The sequence below is a fragment of the Branchiostoma lanceolatum genome, chromosome 9, assembly GCF_035083965.1.
Source record: "Branchiostoma lanceolatum isolate klBraLanc5 chromosome 9, klBraLanc5.hap2, whole genome shotgun sequence".
In the NCBI taxonomy this organism is placed as follows: domain Eukaryota; kingdom Metazoa; phylum Chordata; class Leptocardii; order Amphioxiformes; family Branchiostomatidae; genus Branchiostoma; species Branchiostoma lanceolatum.
This window is the reverse complement of record NC_089730.1, coordinates 14,699,706-14,721,346: the sequence shown is the minus strand read 5'-3', so window position 1 is coordinate 14,721,346 and position 21,641 is coordinate 14,699,706. Positions and strand designations below refer to the sequence as shown.

The 21,641-nt window shown below is 43.3% G+C and overlaps 1 protein-coding gene across 1 annotated transcript in view; it reads left to right on the top strand.

Annotated features, from left to right (window-relative positions):
* Nucleotides 1-1,389: 1,389 nt before the first annotated feature.
* Nucleotides 1,390-21,641, top strand: part of LOC136442174 (epidermal growth factor-like protein 8) — a 37,834-nt gene continuing 17,582 nt past the window's right edge. Inside the window, exons 1-2 of the mRNA XM_066438873.1 lie at nucleotides 1,390-1,835; nucleotides 14,022-14,147. Coding sequence (XP_066294970.1) covers nucleotides 1,729-1,835; nucleotides 14,022-14,147 — 233 coding nt within the window. The 5' untranslated portion in view covers nucleotides 1,390-1,728. The remainder of the gene's footprint in view (nucleotides 1,836-14,021; nucleotides 14,148-21,641) is intronic.

Here is a 21,641-nt window from a genome sequence, read left to right as displayed (position 1 = left end):
TCGGTATCCGCACTACGCAATATGCTGCTAGTTTTACTGTCGCCATGCCTGAGAGTGGCGGCCATGTTTCGCGATTTCGCGCTGTTGTTTACCGAATCATATCGGACATATTTCTGCCGTTTTAGAGATTTTGTGGCCTCAAAACACATATCACAAGGGAAGTTAAGTTATGATTGTTGTTTTAACGTGTTACATGTCTTCTGCGAACAAATAATTCTTCCGCCGCGCTGCCGATACTACGGATATAGTGGTCAGGAAATTATTATTCCCTGTGTAGGCGAGCACCCTACTCCACACGTTTTTTGATCAGCGTGCTTTGGTTAACGATGTAAACAGAGACTATCAAAGTTATTTATATGAAAATTGTATTTTAAAATGTCAATGTCGCGTATTATTTTCCGGTTTACTTTGTAGCGTCATAGCGATATCGACCGATATGTTACGAGTGCCGCCAGGATACTTTTCACAAGGCCGTCAAAGCGGCGAGAAAATCAACGCCGGTAGGCCGAAAAATAGCGAATTACGAGCAAAAATACCGGGGAAATATGGGCAGAAAAACCTTAACTTACGATTTTAGAGGGATTCCTGGTTTGCAAAGCCTCAATTTTTCAAAAAATAATAAACGTACCGTCTAGAATAAGAAAGTACAGGGTGGAACTATTGGCGAAAAATAATAAACGTACCGGTACGTTTATTTGAGAGGTGAGAGTACATGAATACAGTAATATTAAGTGTCAAGAGCTCAACATAGCTTCACGAAAGCGGTCCATGAAACGCAGCTGAGAACACTTGAGGGGGGAGAACATTTGGAAGTGAGCAGAGTTGTTCTGATCCCTGCAAGAACGGTCGGGCTCCGATCGGTGTCGTGCCCCTGCATTAGTCCACCGGGGTCGACATGCGGGAGGAATTCAACTCTTGCTTCCCAACCCAAAAAAAAAAAAGAGCAGAAAAAAATTCGGCGAGCGAAGGCATCTGTCAGCGTCACGTGGTCACGGAAGATGTGTTTCAAAATCTACGTGTCGTTGTACGTTGCCATGACAACCGCGGAAGCTGGCCAATGACAGCGGCGGGTTGTTTCGCAGACCTGGTGACTGCTGTGCTATCGCACTACCACCGCTGGCAGCTGAAAACAAACATTACTCACTAGCAGCTCTCCAACCATGCGTTGTCTATCCTCGTCCTTGGCAGCCCTTAGGGCGGGAAGCAACCTGCTTGTGTATACTTAAGACGTGGGTTGGTGTGGGAGCGAATTAATTCTGACCCGCCGGTGTTTCTAGAAGGAGGGCGCAGAGGCCACGGGGAGAGTTGGTACAGGGAACGCCTTCCATCGTGCGATAAGCGACCTGAATCGCCTCGTGGTTTGTTTCACGGAAGTTGCGGCAATGCCCTTGTGCTGAGGGTGTATAAGGGCTAGAAGCTCCAGCAGAACGGGACGGTAGCGAGGCAGGATCTTGCGCCGTGACGGTCCGGACTGGTGCCCGGGGGAGACAGTCACTTCAACCCGCCGAACGTTTCCGATGCGACTGACCGGAACCCAGTACGACAGGAACACTCATATACGCATCGATCAGTTCACGTTTACACAAAGGACGTTCTACCACCACCAGATGCGCTGACCCTACAACAAGGACGGACATACCTCTTTATGCTTAAGACACGTTCAGCGGGACAGTCTTAAAACACAGTTCACTCAGTGGCTGACCTTGAACTAAGGTACTACAGTATAAGATGGCATCTACTACAGTGGCCAGTTGGAGCACGGCGTTTTCCTGGACGATATTTTCCGTGTGTCTCTGTCTGTGGTCAAGCGAAGCCCAGTTTCTTCGGCCAGGCGGGTGAGTTAGCGAACACTTGTGTACAAACATTCTTATCACAACAACGCGGCAGCATGTAAGTGAGAGTGTGATGTATATATTTTAAGGCTGCGGTTGAAAGTAGCCCTTAAGAGTGCCTTTGTTCGCACGGTTTATTCAGACGACGTTTTTGTGTGGATCATTTGCTTCTTTAACTGCGGCTTAACTGTTGTGAAAACACGCCGAAATACTTTCTCACAATGATAGTCTATTCAAGGGGCACCACGCCGGTAAACTTGTAACGGCTAGCTGCACATTTTTCCTCAACTCACGTTGGAAAAATCGTATCTGGTAACACGTGCTAACTCCGTTCTACTATCGTTAACAACGCCCACAAAAATCTTACGATGAGCTTCGCGACTTTCGGCCCTACCTAGCGATGTTTTAAGACATCTTTGCAAACGCTACTGGTACTTTCTTATCTTGAATTCTCCTCGGTAGCTAGGCCTGTGCACTAGTTTAGGTCAGTGGGGATACGTGGTCCCTAACCGTAGCGACACGCACCAAAAAGTCTTGATCCACAGAACCAATACCATACTTATGACCTCAACAAGCTTCGACCAAACCAAGTCAGCGCTTCATGCATGCTGACGTTACAATACACAGAGAGCGTTAAAGGCCTCCGCTTTAAGTGGGAACCATTATTTGAACGACCTGTCTGATTCGAAAGCCGGAAAGATAAGGGTATAGAAGCTATTAAAGTGCCTACCGACTTCAATATTGTTTTCTGTGCACTTGTAACATAACACGAAGTAACGTACGGTAGTTTGGGACCTTAAAAACGACCACCTTGAATTTTGTACGAATAAAGCCGAACGTTTGTCTGAAATTAGAGTAGATTCCTGAAATGACACGAGTGTCTTTGTAATGCGTTAATGTCCAAACAAATAGAACAAGCAACACGTGTTGACAGACGAACACACAAGCGCCTGAAAGAAAGTAGGATCGAATATCGTAAATTGACGAAAAGACTCATTTAATTGATTTCTTCTCTCTATCCTTGAGCTAGACGTACTTTTTAGATCAAACGATTTAGAAAGCCACGTTGAGTACCTCACAGGGAATATACAACCCGGGCCACATTCCGAAAATGTCTACGGGGGCCGGTTCAGACGTGTGCCAAACGACCCTGCTTAGCACCTATCTAAAGCGACAAGTATAACCAACACTGAAAGACAGCAGGAAAGCTGGAGAAGCAGACGGGGCCACATTCTATTGTAAGATGAGACACCAGCTAGTGAAGGCATAGTCACACATGTCGTACGGTTCTTCTGTTGTACGATGTGAAGCCAAACTATTATAGAACCGACATAGTCTCTACTAGACTAACTACGCTAGCTGTAGGGAGAATACTTTGGCATTGGGAGTTTGGCCACCATAGGGTTTCATTGGCCAGGCGCAGGTGGAAATGTTAACCTTCCTGCGGACTGATTCTCCTGCCCAAGTAGTCCTTTTTTGCCGAGTTCTACGATCCGTACCCCCGTAGGAAGGCCTGGTGGATGCCAGAACTAATATTTGACAATGATATGCGGCGCCCGCTTCCTTTGCAAGACAGCAGACTTCTGTAAGTGTATGACGCATCCATGACTGTCCTAACCTGGTATCCATCCTATTCTAGCTACGACTCGCTCCTCCCATTCCACTAAGGCGGCGACCTCGCTGCGACCGCCTTGCGACCTAAAATCTGACAGAGCGCTCAACGAATTTCGTAGATAAAAAAGCCCGAATAGTTTTACTCGTTGTGTGTTTTGTTGTCTTTTCAGTCATACTTTAAAATTGTGCATTATATTACAATTAGTCAAACGTTATGTAAATCCAGTTTTGCTCGCATGGAGATCGCAGCGCCGTTTAATTCAATGAGGGCCTCAGGAAAGAGATTCGAGGCTCGAATTGGCCGGATACCAAGCCAGCTGAGAACTGTCCCAATAATATCTTCAATTTGCTGTCGTAAAGTTGTCGTAGGACGCACGTGACTGTGTCTCAACTTAGATGCGACAAAGCTTGGTAGGAGGCATCACTTTGGCATCCTTTTTTTACAAGACCATTACTGTACGTACATGTACTTGACTGCTTGTACACCAAGATCGCTAAAAATAGAGCAAACCTACAAACAAGCTGACACAACTTCCCACCGAACACATTCACCGATAGATATAAGGTGTAGAAACAATAGCTTTGTCGCGTAAAATGGGGGAAAACATATTTCTCATCAACATGATCAATAGATTGATGGCAAAGTATCATTGTCAGTGAAGGTATGGATTCAGTAGGCGTTCTCTTGATAGACGAAAAGACAAAGTAAACATGTTGCTTTTCTCAAAACCATTTTGGACCCTTCACTCTGACCTTATACGAACGGAAAGGAAGAGGGGATTTCCCATACAGACATACCTCCTGTTTTAACACGGCTATCGAAAACTGAACCAGTTAAAGACAAAACATTCCCAACGTATGTCTGCGATCTTTGACTAAATTCGAGGAGTCCACGGCCCCCTAGCCAAACAAGCTCGCATTAACGTGTAAAAACAGTGCGCCGCTATGTGGACTTGCCTCACCGTTTGTGACGTTTACTTTGCACTTACTTGATGTGCCATGAGCGCAGCAGAATGTCAATTAAGACCGCAGTGAAAAGTAATGGTTTCTTTTAGGACGTCCTGTAAATTGTTTCTAGACTTAAGTCTCATAGCTGTCTACATGTCAGTGATTTTTAATGGGGAGCGCTTACGGTGTAATATTCCTTCAACTCCCAATGTGTATAGAAGGCATAGTTGTAAATAAATAGTACGACGTGATCAAAATCTAAAATGTGGTTACATTGCTCCTTTGGCTAGCCTGGTTTAGTATTATCTCAATTACGAATGTCTGCTAACAAATATGTTTCTTCATAAACACTAGTTATTCGTAGCGTCGTTTTTCCTACATTTTCAACAAATCGTGGATCGTGTGAAAATCCAAGTAGGCATTCAATGACACGTTATGAAATAGCATCGTATTAAGGTATACGATTAAAATGTGTACTCTTTTCTTATCATGCTTACTTACTTACTTATCCTCTTCGTCCCTTCTGACGCATAAGGCCATGACTTCTTCCCACCATCTGGGTCTGTTCTGTTTCTTATCAAAATGTATGTTATTTCCATTCAATGAAACGTTATGAAACAGCATCGTATTAAGGTATACGATTAAAATGTGTACTCTGTGGTGGAGGTGTAACATGAAAACATAGACTGTCATTAAACATCAAACATCCTGTGGAAATGCGATTAACGGATTGCTAATATTTCTTTACACCATCTGCTCCGATTTGGCCTGTTACACCTCTAATGGAAGGGATGTTCCGGTGGAGTTTGAGTAAATATGACTACCGATTAACGGCAAGAGATCGGGTGTCGGCAAAACAAACAATTATCCTCGGGAATATATGGAGAAGGATATGGGCGTGTACCACCGACAAACAAGTTTCTTGTCCCTTTAAAGAAAAGGTATTGGACCCCGCAAATGTAATCAACTGTTCTCCAACTCAAAGAATTGACTTGGCGGACTTTCGACCGAATCACTCGGTCGTCTTCGGCTATCTGACCCAAGCGCTGTAGACACGTGCTTCTTTACGCAGGCGTGACGTCAGCACTGGGTCAAAGGTTGTTGGAAGTCGGTATCGTCCCCCGTCGCGCAAATGTAAAAAAAACTCCGATTTTTCCTCAATAATTCTAAAGGACGGGAGAACCAAGAAGAATTCTAAAGGTTTTGTTGATAGCATTATACGCATGATATACACCAGTTACTCCGTAGATATATTGCAGTGGACACCGCCAACGATATGCTATAGCTATGATATCGCTATCTCCAATTCTCCTCACTCTAATTCTCCTTACTTGGAGTCGATCAAATGCATCTTTTGACAAACATTTAAGCATTACACACAACATAAAAAAGATTGCTCTGGGGAGCTTTCGAGACGAATTCTCTGTCTCTTCGTCAACCCGGTAATAATAGAAAATGCATCTTTCGTCGCGATGAAATGTTGTTGGTCAGGAAGAATTGAAGGGTCGTGCGACAGAATAGAAACTGTAAGTAGCCTCTGCTAGATTCAAGAGTTGACTGGAAAGAGTGGAACTTTGCAAAATAGACAGATAACAAGCCAGAGGAGTTAGCCAGCCGGGGAGTATAGTTTCCCACCTTCTATGCAGCCACTTTCTTCTCTGTTCAGTCACCTCCGGAGCCTCCTTGATGTAAGTTAATGATCATCTTTGTACGCCACCTGAAAATGTCTACATGCCTGCTTGTTGGTATATTTAACCACTGTGTGCGCCATATGTCGTGTAAAGAACAGGACGCTGTCTACCCTACCTCAGTACTTCTCTGTTTGACAGACTTTCATTGCAAAGTCTACAACGTTTAAGTGGTTGTGGTGTTCCTGAAACCTTTTTTCGGTGTAGCTACCGATGCGTTATCTGTACGCAGACATTGGGGGGCGGGGGGGGTGGATGATGAACTAAACCTTATTTCGAGGGTGATTCAGCACTTGGTTACGAAAGATTAGAAAAGTTGGCACTGTGATTTTACAGTCTCGAGATTAAATACATTTCAATGAACATCATTCCACTCTCTTTTTCTGTCAGGACGTTTCTAAACAAATGACATTTTTCGGACAAGTCGCTCAAATAATTGTTGAACTTAGTGTTGACAGAGGTGGTATTTTGTAACGTGAAAGATCAATACTTGCAGATGAGAAGAATGTGTTTTCAGATAGTGTCAAGAAGAAATTACAGTCATTGAGAGAATATTTCCAACACTTTTCCCCCAGCATGTTTAACATTAAGACTTGTTGTCTGATCAGCTCAAAGATTGAGAAACATATAAGAACTCAATGTCGACAATGGTGACATTTCGTAACGTTGAAAAAAGCAATACAACACGAAGAATGTGTTTCAGATAGAGTCGAGAATGAATTTCTGTCTTTGAAACAACATTTTAAACATTTTTCCTTTAGCATGTTGAGCATTAAATTTTCCTGGTCAGCTCAAAGTTTGTGCAAGATTCAAGAACACAATGTCGACAGTTATGTGATTTTGTAACTTGACAGAAATTAATGTCATTGAAAGAATATTCTAACACATTTTCCCTCAGCATGTGTAACATTTAAGACATTTTCCCGATCAGCTCAACGGTTGTTTAACATTCAAGAAGAACTGTCGTCTGTCGACGATAGTGCTATTTTGTTACGTGAAAAAGCAATACTCCATGTTTACCCTTTCTTACTGTTTGTAAGGATTTAGCAGACAGCTGTCAAGACCCAATATGTGCCACCAAAACACGGTGTAACACGAGAACATGTCTGTAACACGGTCCAACTGATAATTTACAAACACGGAGGGTCATGTGCGCAATGCCGCTTCACACCTCCCCAATCCCTGTGTCCTGGAGCCTTATCGTTCTTACACAAACAAGTCCCAGATTTCAGACATCCGCCATTGTTTTGGAAGGCGATTTATTGTGCCAAGGTCTCGGAAGAGGTCGCGAAAGTTTTTTCGGGTTTATTTTGTGTGTAAAATCCAGATGGTCTGTTCGTTTTTCACTGTCAGGGTTCGCTTCTGGTTTCTGTTTTTGCGCTTTAACGTTTGAGTGCAAAGAGACTACATACACGAAATCGCTGGGTAATAGCGACTGTGCTGAGGGCAAAGTCCACTGCCCTCACACACTGAGACTCTTGGCGTCTTTCATGGTCATTATCATCATTTCGAACGATGTCTTTTGATGTCGATGTAATTTGGCGTTCATTCGTAGCTTGTTTTCATATCATGTGAAATACTTTCCGTCCAAGAATAGTGACTAAGACATCTCTGATACAGACCCCCTGCAATGGTGTACCAAGACGTACCAGAGAAATATCGGCCCGTTTGCCAGTTGTTGCCGATACAGCTGCTACAGTGCAGTACTGACTGAGAAACCAGAACCAAAAGGATATGCGCGCCGCATATCAAATTAAGAAGGCAGTACGTCTCCAAAATATCTTCCATTTATTCAAAAGCCATTTTGAAATCTCTAAAGAATTGATTTTTCTTTTTAGTATGTAGGAATTTGGCTGAACCTACGTGAACCATTCCATGGAACTGTGTCAGGTTTTCTATGATATCTTATCCGCCTGTTTAGCAAGTCGTCCATTTATCCTGACAGCACTTTGGTGAGTGAGATGATGCAATAGTAAGATTTTCTTTTACTAAACAGTTTGGTCTTGTGGTAAGGTCGTTGACTTCGAATTCAACTGAGGTTCTGGGTTCAAATCCCTAGAAAACCCTACTATTTTGCCCTACTTAAAACCTGTTTCCTCACTAGACTCACAAAATGAGTATTTAGCGTCGGTTATACCAAGTTATACTAGACTTCCCTTGCACAAGATATGCGCAAAATTACACGTACATTTGTACCAAAGCTAAAGGACTATCCAACCTCGTCTTGTGTTTACGTGTAGGGATAAAAGGGTCATAGTTCAACCCTGCTGGTAGAGAGTAGGCCTGGTGTTGATGATGTTATCCATCAGTAGACGTTAAGCTAGGTCAGAAACGGTCGATGGGGAAATAAAATGTTGAAAAACATAATCGAATCAAAATCTATAAACGTATTGAGACTATAATTAATTTCTCATCTGAGAGAGTGAATCACAATGTAGGCTGTATTTAAAACTATTTTAACCCTTGTCCTGCTGGCTGTTTTTCTCCATGCATTCTCCCTGTGCTGGGCATTTTAGTACCCCTTTTGAAAGATAGGTACTGTATTCATTCTACTCTGATATAGTAACTTCTCTTCCAAGTAACCCTAGAATGCTATACATCAATAAAAAGCTGAGAGTCTCTTCTTTTAGAAAATGTCTTGCAGTCTATAACTAGATTCAGTGATAATGATTTACAAGGACAATAATGCAATCAAACATGAGCTGGTTGTATGCAGGGTTTATTACGTACCGCAGCCTCCACTGCATTGGAACATGGCGATGGTTGTCTTACGAGGGGGAGTCAAAAAGAAATGCAAGTGGTTTTCTTTCATCGAATGAGTTGAAATTTTGCACAAAGGTGAAGCGCGAAGAGTGTGGTTATCTTAAAATCAACTCAGTTACTAAACATCACATTTAGATATTTTAGTCTCAAGAAGGAATGTACATTTATCTTTGTGCCAAATCTCAACTCATTCGATGAAAAATTGAGCTTGTTATAAAACTAATTGCATTACTTTTTGGCTTCACCTCGTATGTGCCGTGCAACATGTAAACCTACAATACTCCTATTAGAGAACGTTTGCAAAACATGGCAGCAAACGAAATACACTGGTGGTCCACTCGCGTGATTCTAGTCGACCAATAAAATACCTAGCTGCCTTCCACAACTTGTTCTTGCTGTCCATCCAATGCAACTTACGTTCTGTCATAGATGGCTTCAACATGCTCCTCTTATCTCCTTCTTCACGAGCGTGATTAAAAGATGCATTTTCTTATCTGTGTCTTTAACTGCCGTACATAACAGCCAGGGTTGGCTTGTCACTTTAGAAGTGGTCTTTGTAAGGATGTGCCGTGACTAAGTACAAGTAACACAAGGGCCTATCATGCCCGACTTACGCCCAATCCACGGCAATCAAAACTACTTAAGCCAGTCTTTTTCCGGCCTTACTTAATTATGTAAACTTCTCTGCTTTGTTGTGGAAGGTTGTGTTTGGCGCGATTCTAGAAATTACAAAGTTAACAGTTCCTCGTCTCTTCTGTCAACTGTGGTAGTGTAGTGAGTAGTTAAAGCAACACTGGTCCTTTAGATGTGGTTTAATGAGTGTACTCAGACGACCAGCGTTTACGGTTTCTCCTTGGCATGAGGCGCGTGTTTAGAGGTTTCACGCCATAAAGCAGGGTTAAGCTTTTTTAAACACTCATCAAATGCTCTTTCGCTTTTGCTAAGTCCTGCGCAAATAGAGTCCCGTTTTTGGGTCGAGCGGCTTGTTCGTGTTTCTTTGGAGACAAGGCCGCAGGTATCGATTAGAAATTCGGGGCACGTTTTATAAACTCACTGGCGAGGATTTGCAGAGGCCTATCCGTGGTGTAACGGTGTAAGAAACTGGTGTAGCATGTTTACTTTAGAAAGGCTGGCGGTAAACTTTTCTACCTGTGTCAGTTTGTTGGTGAGATAACCTCAAATATTCAACGTCCGTGTTTTTCTTGCTTCGTTTCTTAAGGGCTGCACCTGTCAGTGAAACTACTCAAGGGTAGAAAAAAAAATTTAATAGGCAATAAATCATAATATCATTACTACCTTCGGTGTTTTTAGAAATCTGTCTCTTCCCGTGAACATCATGATATATTACATCATAAATCATCGCCAACAAGCAATTATGCGAAACTTTAAAAGTTTCAAATCTGGTTGGTTGTAGATCGCGCATTTGTATTAAATTGGTTATAACGAATTCATTTTTCATATTTCGATTGTCTATGTCTCGATATATCAGAAATACGCAAGAGATAGAACAGACAATACCCACTGTGCCCTTCCCGTCTAGATATTCTTGTGAGCCAATTCATAGTATAGAAAACGTGACAACGGAACAGTTAGAGTAGTAGTGTTCTTACGAAGCCAAGCTCTCCCCGTCATGGGGATAGGCGACGAAACAGGTGGTCACTATAGCTCTACTGCCCGAAAGTTTGCAGCAATATTGCCGAGAGGTTTTAGAAGATAAGTGACCTGTATGTCCTACACAATCGCACTGATAGATCAAAGGATACCGATATAAACATTGATGTACTTTGTTTGGTAAAGATTTACGTCTAATCTCTCTTGTATCCAATTCAGTATTTTGGCACCTTATGCTTAGGTCCCAAACAAAATAGGGGCCCGGCCGTAATTCACGGGCTTTTGGGGGGGGGGACTTTGGTGCGTGACCCCTACGTGGTCCTGTGGGACACCCTACGGCCTCTGGGCTATTTTTGGGCCCGGCCGGGACCCCGAATCATTTTAACCCGGCCTTAAAATCAACGCGGGACCCGGCAACAAATAGACGCCCCTTACCCGGCAGTCCACCGAGACAAATCTGTGGCTTCGGGCCTCGGCCGGGACTACACTACCGACGGGCACCGGCTCAATTGGGACCTAAGCATAACAGAGGTCTCAGAATCTGGTTAAGAAATCGAAGAGGTCAAATTTCTACAACGAAGAGGTCAAACCAGGACATTGACCTATATCATGAAGGCGGCGCGCGCGTCCGTCTCGTAGACTGTATCGCCATATCGTTGACCGCTCGATAACGTATCCGAACGCTTCATAATTTTCTGGGTGACTGACAAGAAGCAAAAACGTATATAAAGCAACAATTCAACTGCAAGTATGCGACAGTATCGTGATAAATGGTAAAAAAATGTCGAAAAAAAATGCCAATTGTAACACCTCGAGTTAAAAAGCCTAAACCCTCATCCCTAATTACTACACCACAAAACATCACGGTATGGGCAGAGCTTGCTAATACAGTAAAAAGGCGATGAACGTTTCAAAAGGAACATTTACGAAATTATGCGGAATTTAGCAAAGGCGACATCCGTACGGTAGTCATGATCACACGCCCTACTTTAAACACAGATGATCCCGTGCCCGCCAGCAGTGTGTGAGATAAACGACTTGTTTCTAACGAAAAGGAGCATGCACGGCATGTGGCACCGCACCGCGAAACAGCGCTACGAATTTCTGACGGAATATCACGAAATTTCAGAGTGATGGAAAACATGTACAGATGGCAGTCTCCTCTTCACTAGAGATAGAAGGATTTGTAGGCCATAGTGATTTGATTCTATGGATGACATCCTCTCAGCACCTCAAAAGTGATGCGAGCGTTCGAAAAAATAAAAGATGGACCAAAAACAAGTTGCCTTCATTATGAAATCTAAGTGGTCTGGAAAGTTGAACTATTGACTAAACACACAGAGTATGGTATACCGAAGAATAGATTCTTCAGTTTTGTTATTTCACATCTTGCTTCTCTGACTTTGGAATTTAGTTTAGCATTGCACGACATTAGTATCCGTCTACCGATATTTTTCCTGCAATTTTCGGCATATATTTACTCATTTTGCAGCTGCTTTGTACGGTTTAGAGTAAGCTCGAAAACCCTTTTTTTGTGGAAACGAATGAAAATTGATGCGCTCGTCGGTGTCTTCCATATTATCGAATCGAACGTGGCCTTACTGCCAAAAGAATGGGCCAATAAGAGTCAACGTTGTATTTCTTTGACGGTCATTTGTTTGCGTGTATCGGAAGGGGGAGAGATAACTGCATTTTCACTACTCTAGAATTAGATTCCTGAGTTTAATGGACGAAGTTATGTGTGAACCTGTCCAACAGGCACGAAGAAAATTTATTTGTCGGAGGAAACGCTACAGTCGGTTTATGGAGCGAACCCATTAGCTAAAAGGTCTTAACGTTTATTGTAGTGTATACTGCTCGGATCTGATCCTGACCTCAACTCAAGACGTCCACTAAGAAATGTTGCCACCTACCGTTGTCAGTAAAAAGTACGGACATCTTGCCAACCTGTGGTTATGTCTCAGGAATTTGGAAAATCTAAGTTCTCTATAACACATAAACGAATAGAAAACGAGAATATGTGGTCTATAAAATGATCTTTATAGCTTGCAAAACAGAGATCATGATTGGGACTTTTATGTCAAAGTCTGTGTAAAGTAGTTAAATTTTATTGAAGTCCTGCAGTAACCTTCAACTTCAACATACCGTTTGTGACTTGGACGAGTCGATGTGTTTTCGTGTTTCGCGTATTTGTTTGATTAAGGCATTGTGTGCCAATCAAAATTCGTTGTCACATGCTAGTACATTGTGTAGTACGATGTGATCATTGTGGTCATATTCTATCTACAACATAATGCAAGATCTTTCCAACAAAACAAGAAACGACACGGAAATACGGGCACTTAGGAAGAAAGTGAAATCAGCCGATTTAACCACGTCCAGTGTTGAAGAAAAGCTAGGAAATCAAGGAGCTCTTCCTTAAGTCATTTTTCACTGTCACCTTTGTGTACAAAAGTTCTTCTATTTCGCGTGCCAGTGGTCCAGGTGCCTGCAGTGTCGGTGGTCCTGTCACGCGCACCAGATAGGATAGAAACGCGTCTAGAGATAAAGCTATATACATCGAGAGTGTTGCAGTGTCCACCTCCCACTAGGCTGAATTCTGGACCTCCGCATGACTTTGCTCCCGACCACGGCTCTCCAACCAAGATCGGCGCTGGGTTGGGAGTGACCTGGCCCCCATTCTATTCTATATCCAGTTCGCTCCAAGCAGAAAATGAATTTCCCGACTTTGATTGTCCTAAATTTTTCTTAATCTATAGTAGGCTGGGAGCTTTCAAAGATTAGATTGAAATGGGATTGGATTCGTGCTTCGGGTCCGTTCGAAGAACTGAAAACTTCTTCTAGTTGAAAACATCCTCCTTACAAGCAGTAATAACTCTAATACCTCCGGCGCAAATCCGTCCATCCACACACTACCGACACATTTGAACAGGCTAGTTGACATGTATTGGACACCACAATTACAAGAAGTACAAGGCCCTGTAGCCAAAACACGGTTCCGCCAATTAGCAGTAAACCCGTTTTCATGCCGATGACATGCCAACTTTTCTTACCTCAGGAATTCTGTATAACGTCAACACCATGCTCAATTTCACGCCTTACAGAAACAGTTTGGTGGAATTGCCCAACAGAATCGTGTGTGGTCAAATTTTTGGAACAGCAATGTCCGCTAGAACGCTAATAGACTATGGCTAAGTCTTGGGAACTTATCGCAGAGGTCTGTGTGATAAATGGCAGTTTTGACAGAAAACGACGCAACGTTTTAATTAACTTACTAGAGTACCAAATGCGCCATAAAAGTGTGTGCGTGCTACCAGCATAACTCGAAAAACTGTGGATGGATCCTTATCAGAATGGCAAGTTCAATAATGGGTCACCTGGCGGCTTTCTACGGTACTGCAGTGATTTTTGAATGGTAAATAGCTCTTATTCTCGGTAAACCACACCTTACAGCTCGTGTCTTATTTTGATACCTTGTTGGTTACATAGATACCTAAATGAGTACTATGGAAATCTAATGTACAATACACAATACTCATTATGTTGTGTCTTTTTTCTTCTTCAGAAAACATGTCTGCCAGGACCAGACGCAAGTCAACATCCCCAAACTGTGCGTGGACTCCTTCGCGCAGCCGCAGTACACGCCGTACATGACCCGCTGTGATGGGATGAAGCTCTGCAGCTCGTACAAGTAAGTCATAAGGCCCCTCCCCTGAGCCGTCGCCAATAACGTGTGGACGCAGGTGCCCAAACCACCGTACACGCTTAGGTATTCTTTTAAATATCAGATACCAAACCTTATGTCACAGAAAATACCTCCATTGTGAAGGTGTAACGGTGGCTTTTGAGCCTGTCTAACCGACTTACGTCAAGTAAGCAAGCTCAACTCTTAAAGAGGTCAGAAAGAAATTGCATCTTTCTTTATCAAAGCAAAGCAAGGGCCCAAACCTACAAAACGTCTTCCTTACATCAAAAGCCATCTGCCACAAAAATCAAGACCACAGCATATCCAGGAAAAAGGATACACAAGCCGGATGTTTTGCTGTAGTACCAAGGTCACACACCAGGGGGCCCAACTTGGCGTGGACCTTCGTCTTCCCAAGACCTACTCACATGCCAAACATCATAACAATCTGACTACAACTAGCACAAATCCGCAAGCACACAGACAGGACATAAACTATACCTCAATTTTTCATGGAGGAAATAATCACCATCTTCCTGACTCGCGTCAAGAACCTTTAAAACTAAGCTGTCCACGATCGAGTCATTCCCCTTGTCTCTTCAACGAGCGTTATTGATGACTTCAGTAATTAGCCACGCGACCAGGTCATCATCCAATCTTCCCTTCCGCCGTGCTCCGTGTAACATGAACCAGACCGTCCATCAATTAGGCCATGTTGATTTGATTATATGGATGACATCATTCGGGAACCCCAAAACTGATGCGAGCGCGCGAAAAAAAGTTTGGCCAAAAAGCAAAGATGCCTTCATTATGGTCAAGAAGGTTCAAGAAATGACTAGACACACAATATATTCTTTATATTTTTTTTCACATGTTCTTCTTTGACTTTAGAATTGACTTTGGCATTCTACGGCATAAGTTTCCGTTTTCAGATACTGTATTACTTTTTTTATTTACGACATTTATCTGCTCATTTTGCAGCTTCTTTGTATGATTTCCAGTATGGTCGATTTTTTTTTTTCGAAACGAACGAAAATTGATGCGCTCGGGAATATCATCCATATAATCGAACCAACATGGCCTTACGGCGGCCAGATCCTCCCGCTACCTGCCGCCTAACGGGACCACCCCGTAGGGTCAAGCCGATTGGCTGTTTCCGGTGATCTGTTTAGCTTTAAACCGTTCCGTGTTTACACGTGGAATCACGGAAATAGGGGAAACCACTCAATGTCGTGTCTGTGTCTGAGTCTAGGACCTGCAAGCGGCTACATTGAGGTCTACAAGATCACAAAGTCCAGTTGACTTTCTCACGAGAGATAATTTTGTTACCTCTGTGAAGGAGGTATTGTTTTGGTACTGTTTGGGAACCTGTCTGTGGTTTTAACCTACTTTGTTCAGCATAGACCAAGCAGCTATGGGTGGAGTGTAATGATATTTGGTATGTGAGTACCCTGGATAGGATTTGGGAAAATAAATGTCAATTTGGGGCCCCCTACCTGCTTCACTTTGTACTGCATCGGAACTTTGGGGTTTTGTACCTTTCGTATTGAAGGTTGACGATACTTTGTTTATTTTGAAAAGTCCTTCGTTCTGTAGTTTGCTGTCCATCACTTTAGAGAGGCTCATGTGATTTTTAAAAAGTATTAGATGAAATACAACACACATGAATGCACAAGATATTGACGAATAGGATTTTAGGTAAAGCCCGGGTCACAAACTTCGTAGGTCATCTTACGATTGGGCCAAGGTAGAGTACATGGGTTAATCGCACGATAGTCGCAGGGAAATTGTAGGTATTAAAAAAGTAAGCTCTCGCCGAGTGTCGTGTGATGAAGGTAGATTCTTATTCGGATACCCAGTTTGCGTAGCGGTTAAACATGAAAAGCTTCTAGAAGGCTCAAGCTTCTGTCACTTCTTTGTCAGCCCAAGAACTATACTACCACCATAATATGATTACCGAACCGTCAGCTTGTTACATGCGTTCTGAGATTGACCTCTCTGATTTTGGTCAGTGGCGAGAAAAATGGTTTTGGTCTTAGTCAGAACGACTGGTTTTGACAAAAAGCCGTCTGCCAGGGTGATCGTCACATTTTGAGATGACATTGACACGTTGACACATTGATGGCTTAAGTTAAGTATCTAAAACCTCTTAAGTGTAATTGAACAACAGCAGACAGGACTAGCATATTTGTACAGCTTCCTGGAAAAAAAACTATGACAACATTTCCTTCATGTTGTTCAAAGAACAAGGTCACACACAAGGGGGCCCAAAATCGACCTTACCTTTGTCTTCCTAACACCAAATATCATCATAATGCATCCAGAAGTGATGCTGACCACAAATATCCGGAAATACACACAGACGCACAGAAAGACAGACACGCCAAAAACTATACCTTTTTTCATGGAGGCGAAAAATCAAACAATTGGACCACATGTCGTCTAGGGCGAGCTATAGTGCGACACATCTAGAAAGTTTAAACACTTTCATTGGTGGCATATTTTCTTCCCGCTCGCTAAAACTTGCCATTGAAACGCGTTGTCGTTTTGGAAGCGTTCTATGTTTGCAAAACAGTCTCATTATATACAAATCGATGCAATTAGCGCTCAGCGCAGTCGACATCCTAAAAGTAAGATATCAGCAAGGTTTCCGGTAGGCCTGGGCAGTGTCAAGAAGTCGTCATGTACGTAAAAGGCAACTAAAACAGGGCGAATTCATCAACACTTATACAGGAGATGAAGCGACTTTTCCCAGTTTTCTTTGACCGTTTGGCTTTTGTATGTAAGAGTGATGGACGCCGGCTGACCAATGGCTGTGCTATCGATTTTGAGTATGAATTTTTTGTTTGGGGTGGAAATTTCACAGAGCTTTTTTTCGTGTTTGCAACGTATGACTGACACAACAGCTGTAATATGTGATCTCTGATAGCGATACCTCCGGAGTTTATGTTCAATGCTGAAATGTTGCACTTGGGTGTCGAAAATGTTCAGCCGCGTCCATTTCCCTCTAATAGTGCGGATAAATCATTATCGTCAATTATATGGATTTATTTTAACTAAACGTACACATTTTTGGGACTCGTAAGAAAGTTTGTTTTGAATCACGTTAGTAAGGGATACGGCCGTAGCACGTGTTTGAGATTGAGACAGCTTAGGTAAAAAGGCGGAGGCATTTTGGTGAGTCACACGATATCTCAGTTTCCGAGCCAAAATGTAAACTTGAATTGAAAAAGTAAAACAAGGGGATTTCGGTTCAATATTTCCGGGGGAAGTGTGATTCTGGTATAAAGCACGTGGAGATTTCACCCACAGATATATATGCTACATCGTCTCAACTGTCGGACACACTGTCGAAAACTTTAAATCCTATTAAGAACATTCGAATTCTTAGGGAAGGAATCCGTCACTTTTTCTGTACCTGTAGCTATGACACTTATGCAGTATGTGTTTGAAAAGCCCGTTTAAAAGTCACAAAGGTCGAGACACCTTTCAGACCGTGTAGAGGAAGGCTCTGACTTGAGTGGACCGTCAGTACTCTCCACTTATCGTCTGAATGAGCTGTCAATCACCCTGCGTTAATCAGGGGTTCATCCGTCAAATGGAATGACGTCTGAAACGTCTGAAAGCTTATCTTTGGGAAAGCTTCCTCTGGCCATAGAAAGCTATATCCTTATGATAAGGGTGTGTATGTAAGGTTCTTGTTTCACACTCTGAATGGTGAAAGTTTTGGCGGATTTTTCTTGGTCAAGGATAGCTGACTCATGACACATGGTTTGCCTCATTTAACCCCTCATTAGGACATGGGGTTTACCAGAGCGGGATGAGTTACCCTAGACTTACACAACTTAAAATGCAACGTCGCGATGATATGCCACACCTGCCCATGCTGCCACTTCCTCTGCAACAGGCTAAAAAAAAAGAGCCTAAACTCAGGTCAGTTTGTGGCGTGGCGTAATCGCAGGGTGTCTGCCCCAGAACTCAGAGGTCCTGGGTTCGAATCCCCTGACATGCCCCGACGTTGAGCCATTGGGAAAGGCGCTTAAGCTTTACACGAATGTCCTCACTTCACTCAGGTAGAAATGAGTACCTAGCTTTGGTTAGGGACGTCCCTAGGATAGGACGTTAAATGGGGGTCACATGTTTGAGGAGAGCCACACCTCGAGCACGTGAAAGAACCCACCACACTTATCGAAAAGAGTATGGGTCCTTCCCGGTGTGAGTTGATCAAAACAATCTGTCAAGGCTATGCAGCTTGTTCTGCTAATAATAATGATTAATAACTCCTGCATCCAGCTATTCAGGCCCCGTCCGCAGTCGACATATAAATTGCCACCTACGTCAACAACCATTTTCACGTCTTGATGAATGGCGTTTTAAATGTCGTCATGTCCTTGAATGTACAAGACGTATCATGTCTGTGTGTCTTAGCGAGTCAGGCCCTTGTGAGCTCGCCCTGTTTTCTTCCCATACCCTGCATTCCTAACGTGTATTATATGAGCCCTCTTTAGACATTGTTGTTTGTCGTATGGAGTTAAAGAACAGCGGGAGTCTGCCTGTTTCACCTTCAAAATTGACATCCTTCTGTAGATCACTACTTAGATCTTCTTACTTAAATCTTAGATCTTCTACTCGTATACTCACTGGAGAAGGATGCTGTGGGCGGCATTTGAAACATGTCAGAAAATTTGTCCAGGGGTTTAGATTGAATTGAAAATCATTATGTCGCATTGAAGCAATGGTCACTTCAAGTAAAAACGAGACACACGAGACTACATAAAGATCCTCTTTAAGCACCAGGTCAGATGGTAAACGGTCCCAACGGGCTAATTTAGAGTTAAGACCTCCGATCTCTGCATCTCTCCGGCAACCACATCACTTGGAAGTACCTTAGAAACAAGATTCAACGCATGATCAAGGAATCTAAAAAGGCTCACTTCAACACCAAAGTTAGATCGCTTAAGAAGGAGGATGCCGCCCAATGGCATAAAGAGATTAAATCTATGGCTAACATGACCCGAGCCGAGCCAGATATTCACATAGAAGGCATTGATCCCAGCAACAAACTTGGTATAGCAAATGAAATCAATAAAACACTTGCTTCCGTGATCCAGTCTCTCCCACCCATCGACTTGTCTTTGCTACCTTCTTACTTACCTTCCCGTCCAGCACCGTCAGTAGAACCCTGGGAAGTCTACGGGAAACTTCAGAGAGTCAGAACACGCAAAGCAGCTGGCCCTGATGGAATACCGGGTAAACTCATTAAACTATTTGCCTACGAACTGAGCTCCCCCCTAGCGGATATTCTCAACTCCTCCCTCCAACATGGCTTAGTGCCTGAGGAGTGGAAATGTGCTATTGTGGTCCCGATCCCCAAGTCCAAGCCCCCCTCGGTGAATGAACTGCGGCCAATCTCTCTGACGTCTCTGTTAGGAAAGGTTGCCGAAAGTTTTGTTACCCAGTGGACCCTGTCGGACATTCTCCCACAAATTGACACCCAGCAGTTCGGCTGCCTAAAGGGCCGGTCCACTACACACTGTCTACTCGACCTGACAAACGAGATCTTCAAGGCCACCGACAAGCCAGGTACATTGTGTTCACTTGTTGCCACTGACTACAGTAAGGCATTTGATCGCGTTTGCCACAATGTCGCCATCTGCCGATTGATTGATCTCGGTCTACGGCCTTCCCTGACGAGGTGGATCACTAACTTTCTGACAAACAGGCGCCAGTTGGTCCGGTACCACGGGGTTCTTTCTAACAACGTCACTGTTACATGCGGCCTGCCTCAGGGCACACTGCTTGGCCCGTTAATCTTCATTGCGTATATCAATGGTGCTGCTCGTAATGCTGCCTCGAAGCAATGGAAGTTCGTAGATGACTTGAATTTACTAGAAGTCAGACACCCTATCTCAGCACCTTCTAATATACAACATGACCTGACTGATCTGGAAAACTGGTCATACGACAGCCACATGAAGCTCCATCCTGGCAAATGTAAAGTTCTTCATATATACTTCAGTAAGGTCCCGTGCCCAACACCTTCCCTGAAAATTAACAACATCGAACTACAACAGGTGAAAGTGATGAAGATCTTGGGAGTATTCCTACAGCACGACCTGCGATGGAATTCCCACGTCGACGCCATCTGCAGCAAATCAAGCCAGCGCCTGTTCCTACTCCGTAAACTGAAACACTTCCATACCCCCACTGAAGATCTCGTCACAGTCTACGTCACATATGTTCGCCCAGTTCTTGAGTATGCCGCTACTATCTGGCACTCAGGATTGACCACCACACTGAGCAACAGAATCGAGAAGGTCCAACGCCGTGCTGTACGGATCATTATGGGCGCGGACTACACGTCTTACACTGATGCCTGTGTTCACTTGGGTCTACCCTCCCTCCAGACACGTCGTCTTCAACTGGTCACGAACTTTGCGAACACTCTTAGTCAATCTGTACATTTCCAACACCTTTTGCCATCCACCAGAGGTCACATTAGTAGGCGCCAAACTAGATCGTCGCATAAACTTAACGATCCTCGTTGCAATACAAACCGATATCGCAACAGTGCCGTACCATTCATTGTCCGCTTGCTTAATACGTATATGTAATGTCTATCTCTAAGATCTTTGTATATTGTCTTAAAGAATTAATGGTTTTAAAAATTAATGTGTGTTTGTATCATAGATTTCGTATTTAATTGTGTAATGATGTGGATGAATTTTAATGTGAATGCTACAGCAACAATTCAGTCCGTTGACTGCTACTGTTGAGCATTATTTTACCTTCTGAAATAAACCATTCATATATTGCCAGTGGCCATGTCTCTACTAATTAGGGTTGTTGTGTGCGCAGCGGATTAACGTGTGATGAAAGCGGTTTCCCCCAGCATAAACACATAACAGTCTATATATAATCATATAGTTAGGCTCAAACATGACACAAAACATTGGAAATTCCATAATAGTCAGACAGCCCAAAATAGGGACTAATTGGCAGAGGTAGTTATCGGATTCAGTATACCCCAAAGAGGCGTTGTGTTGGCGTAACAGAGTGTTTGGCCCAGAACCCAGAGGTCCTGTCGCCGATGTTGTGTCCTAGGGAAAGGCACTTTACTGACTTTCCTCACTTCACCCAGGTGTAAAAATGGGTACCTGACTTCGGTTTGGGAGGTAAAAGGTGACCACTTTACTTTATCACTGAATTTCTCTTGAACATAAAAAAAAGATGTATGAACTCTTCTTCGTGCCCTTCGGTAGAAATGTACTAAACTCTTGTGCCCGACCCAAATTCCTTCTGCCCGTTTCATCTCGCTGTTGACTTGGTCTTGGAATGTTTGGACACGTCACGGATGGAGGGGAGTATTTGAGGCACGGCGAGGCATTCAGGAAAACCCAAAGGAAGGACTCCTTTTTGTCTTCTCGCTAAATGAGACGCAGCACACCGAGAACATAAACATGACTGTGTGGAGTGTACGGGAGGTCCCGACCGCGAAAC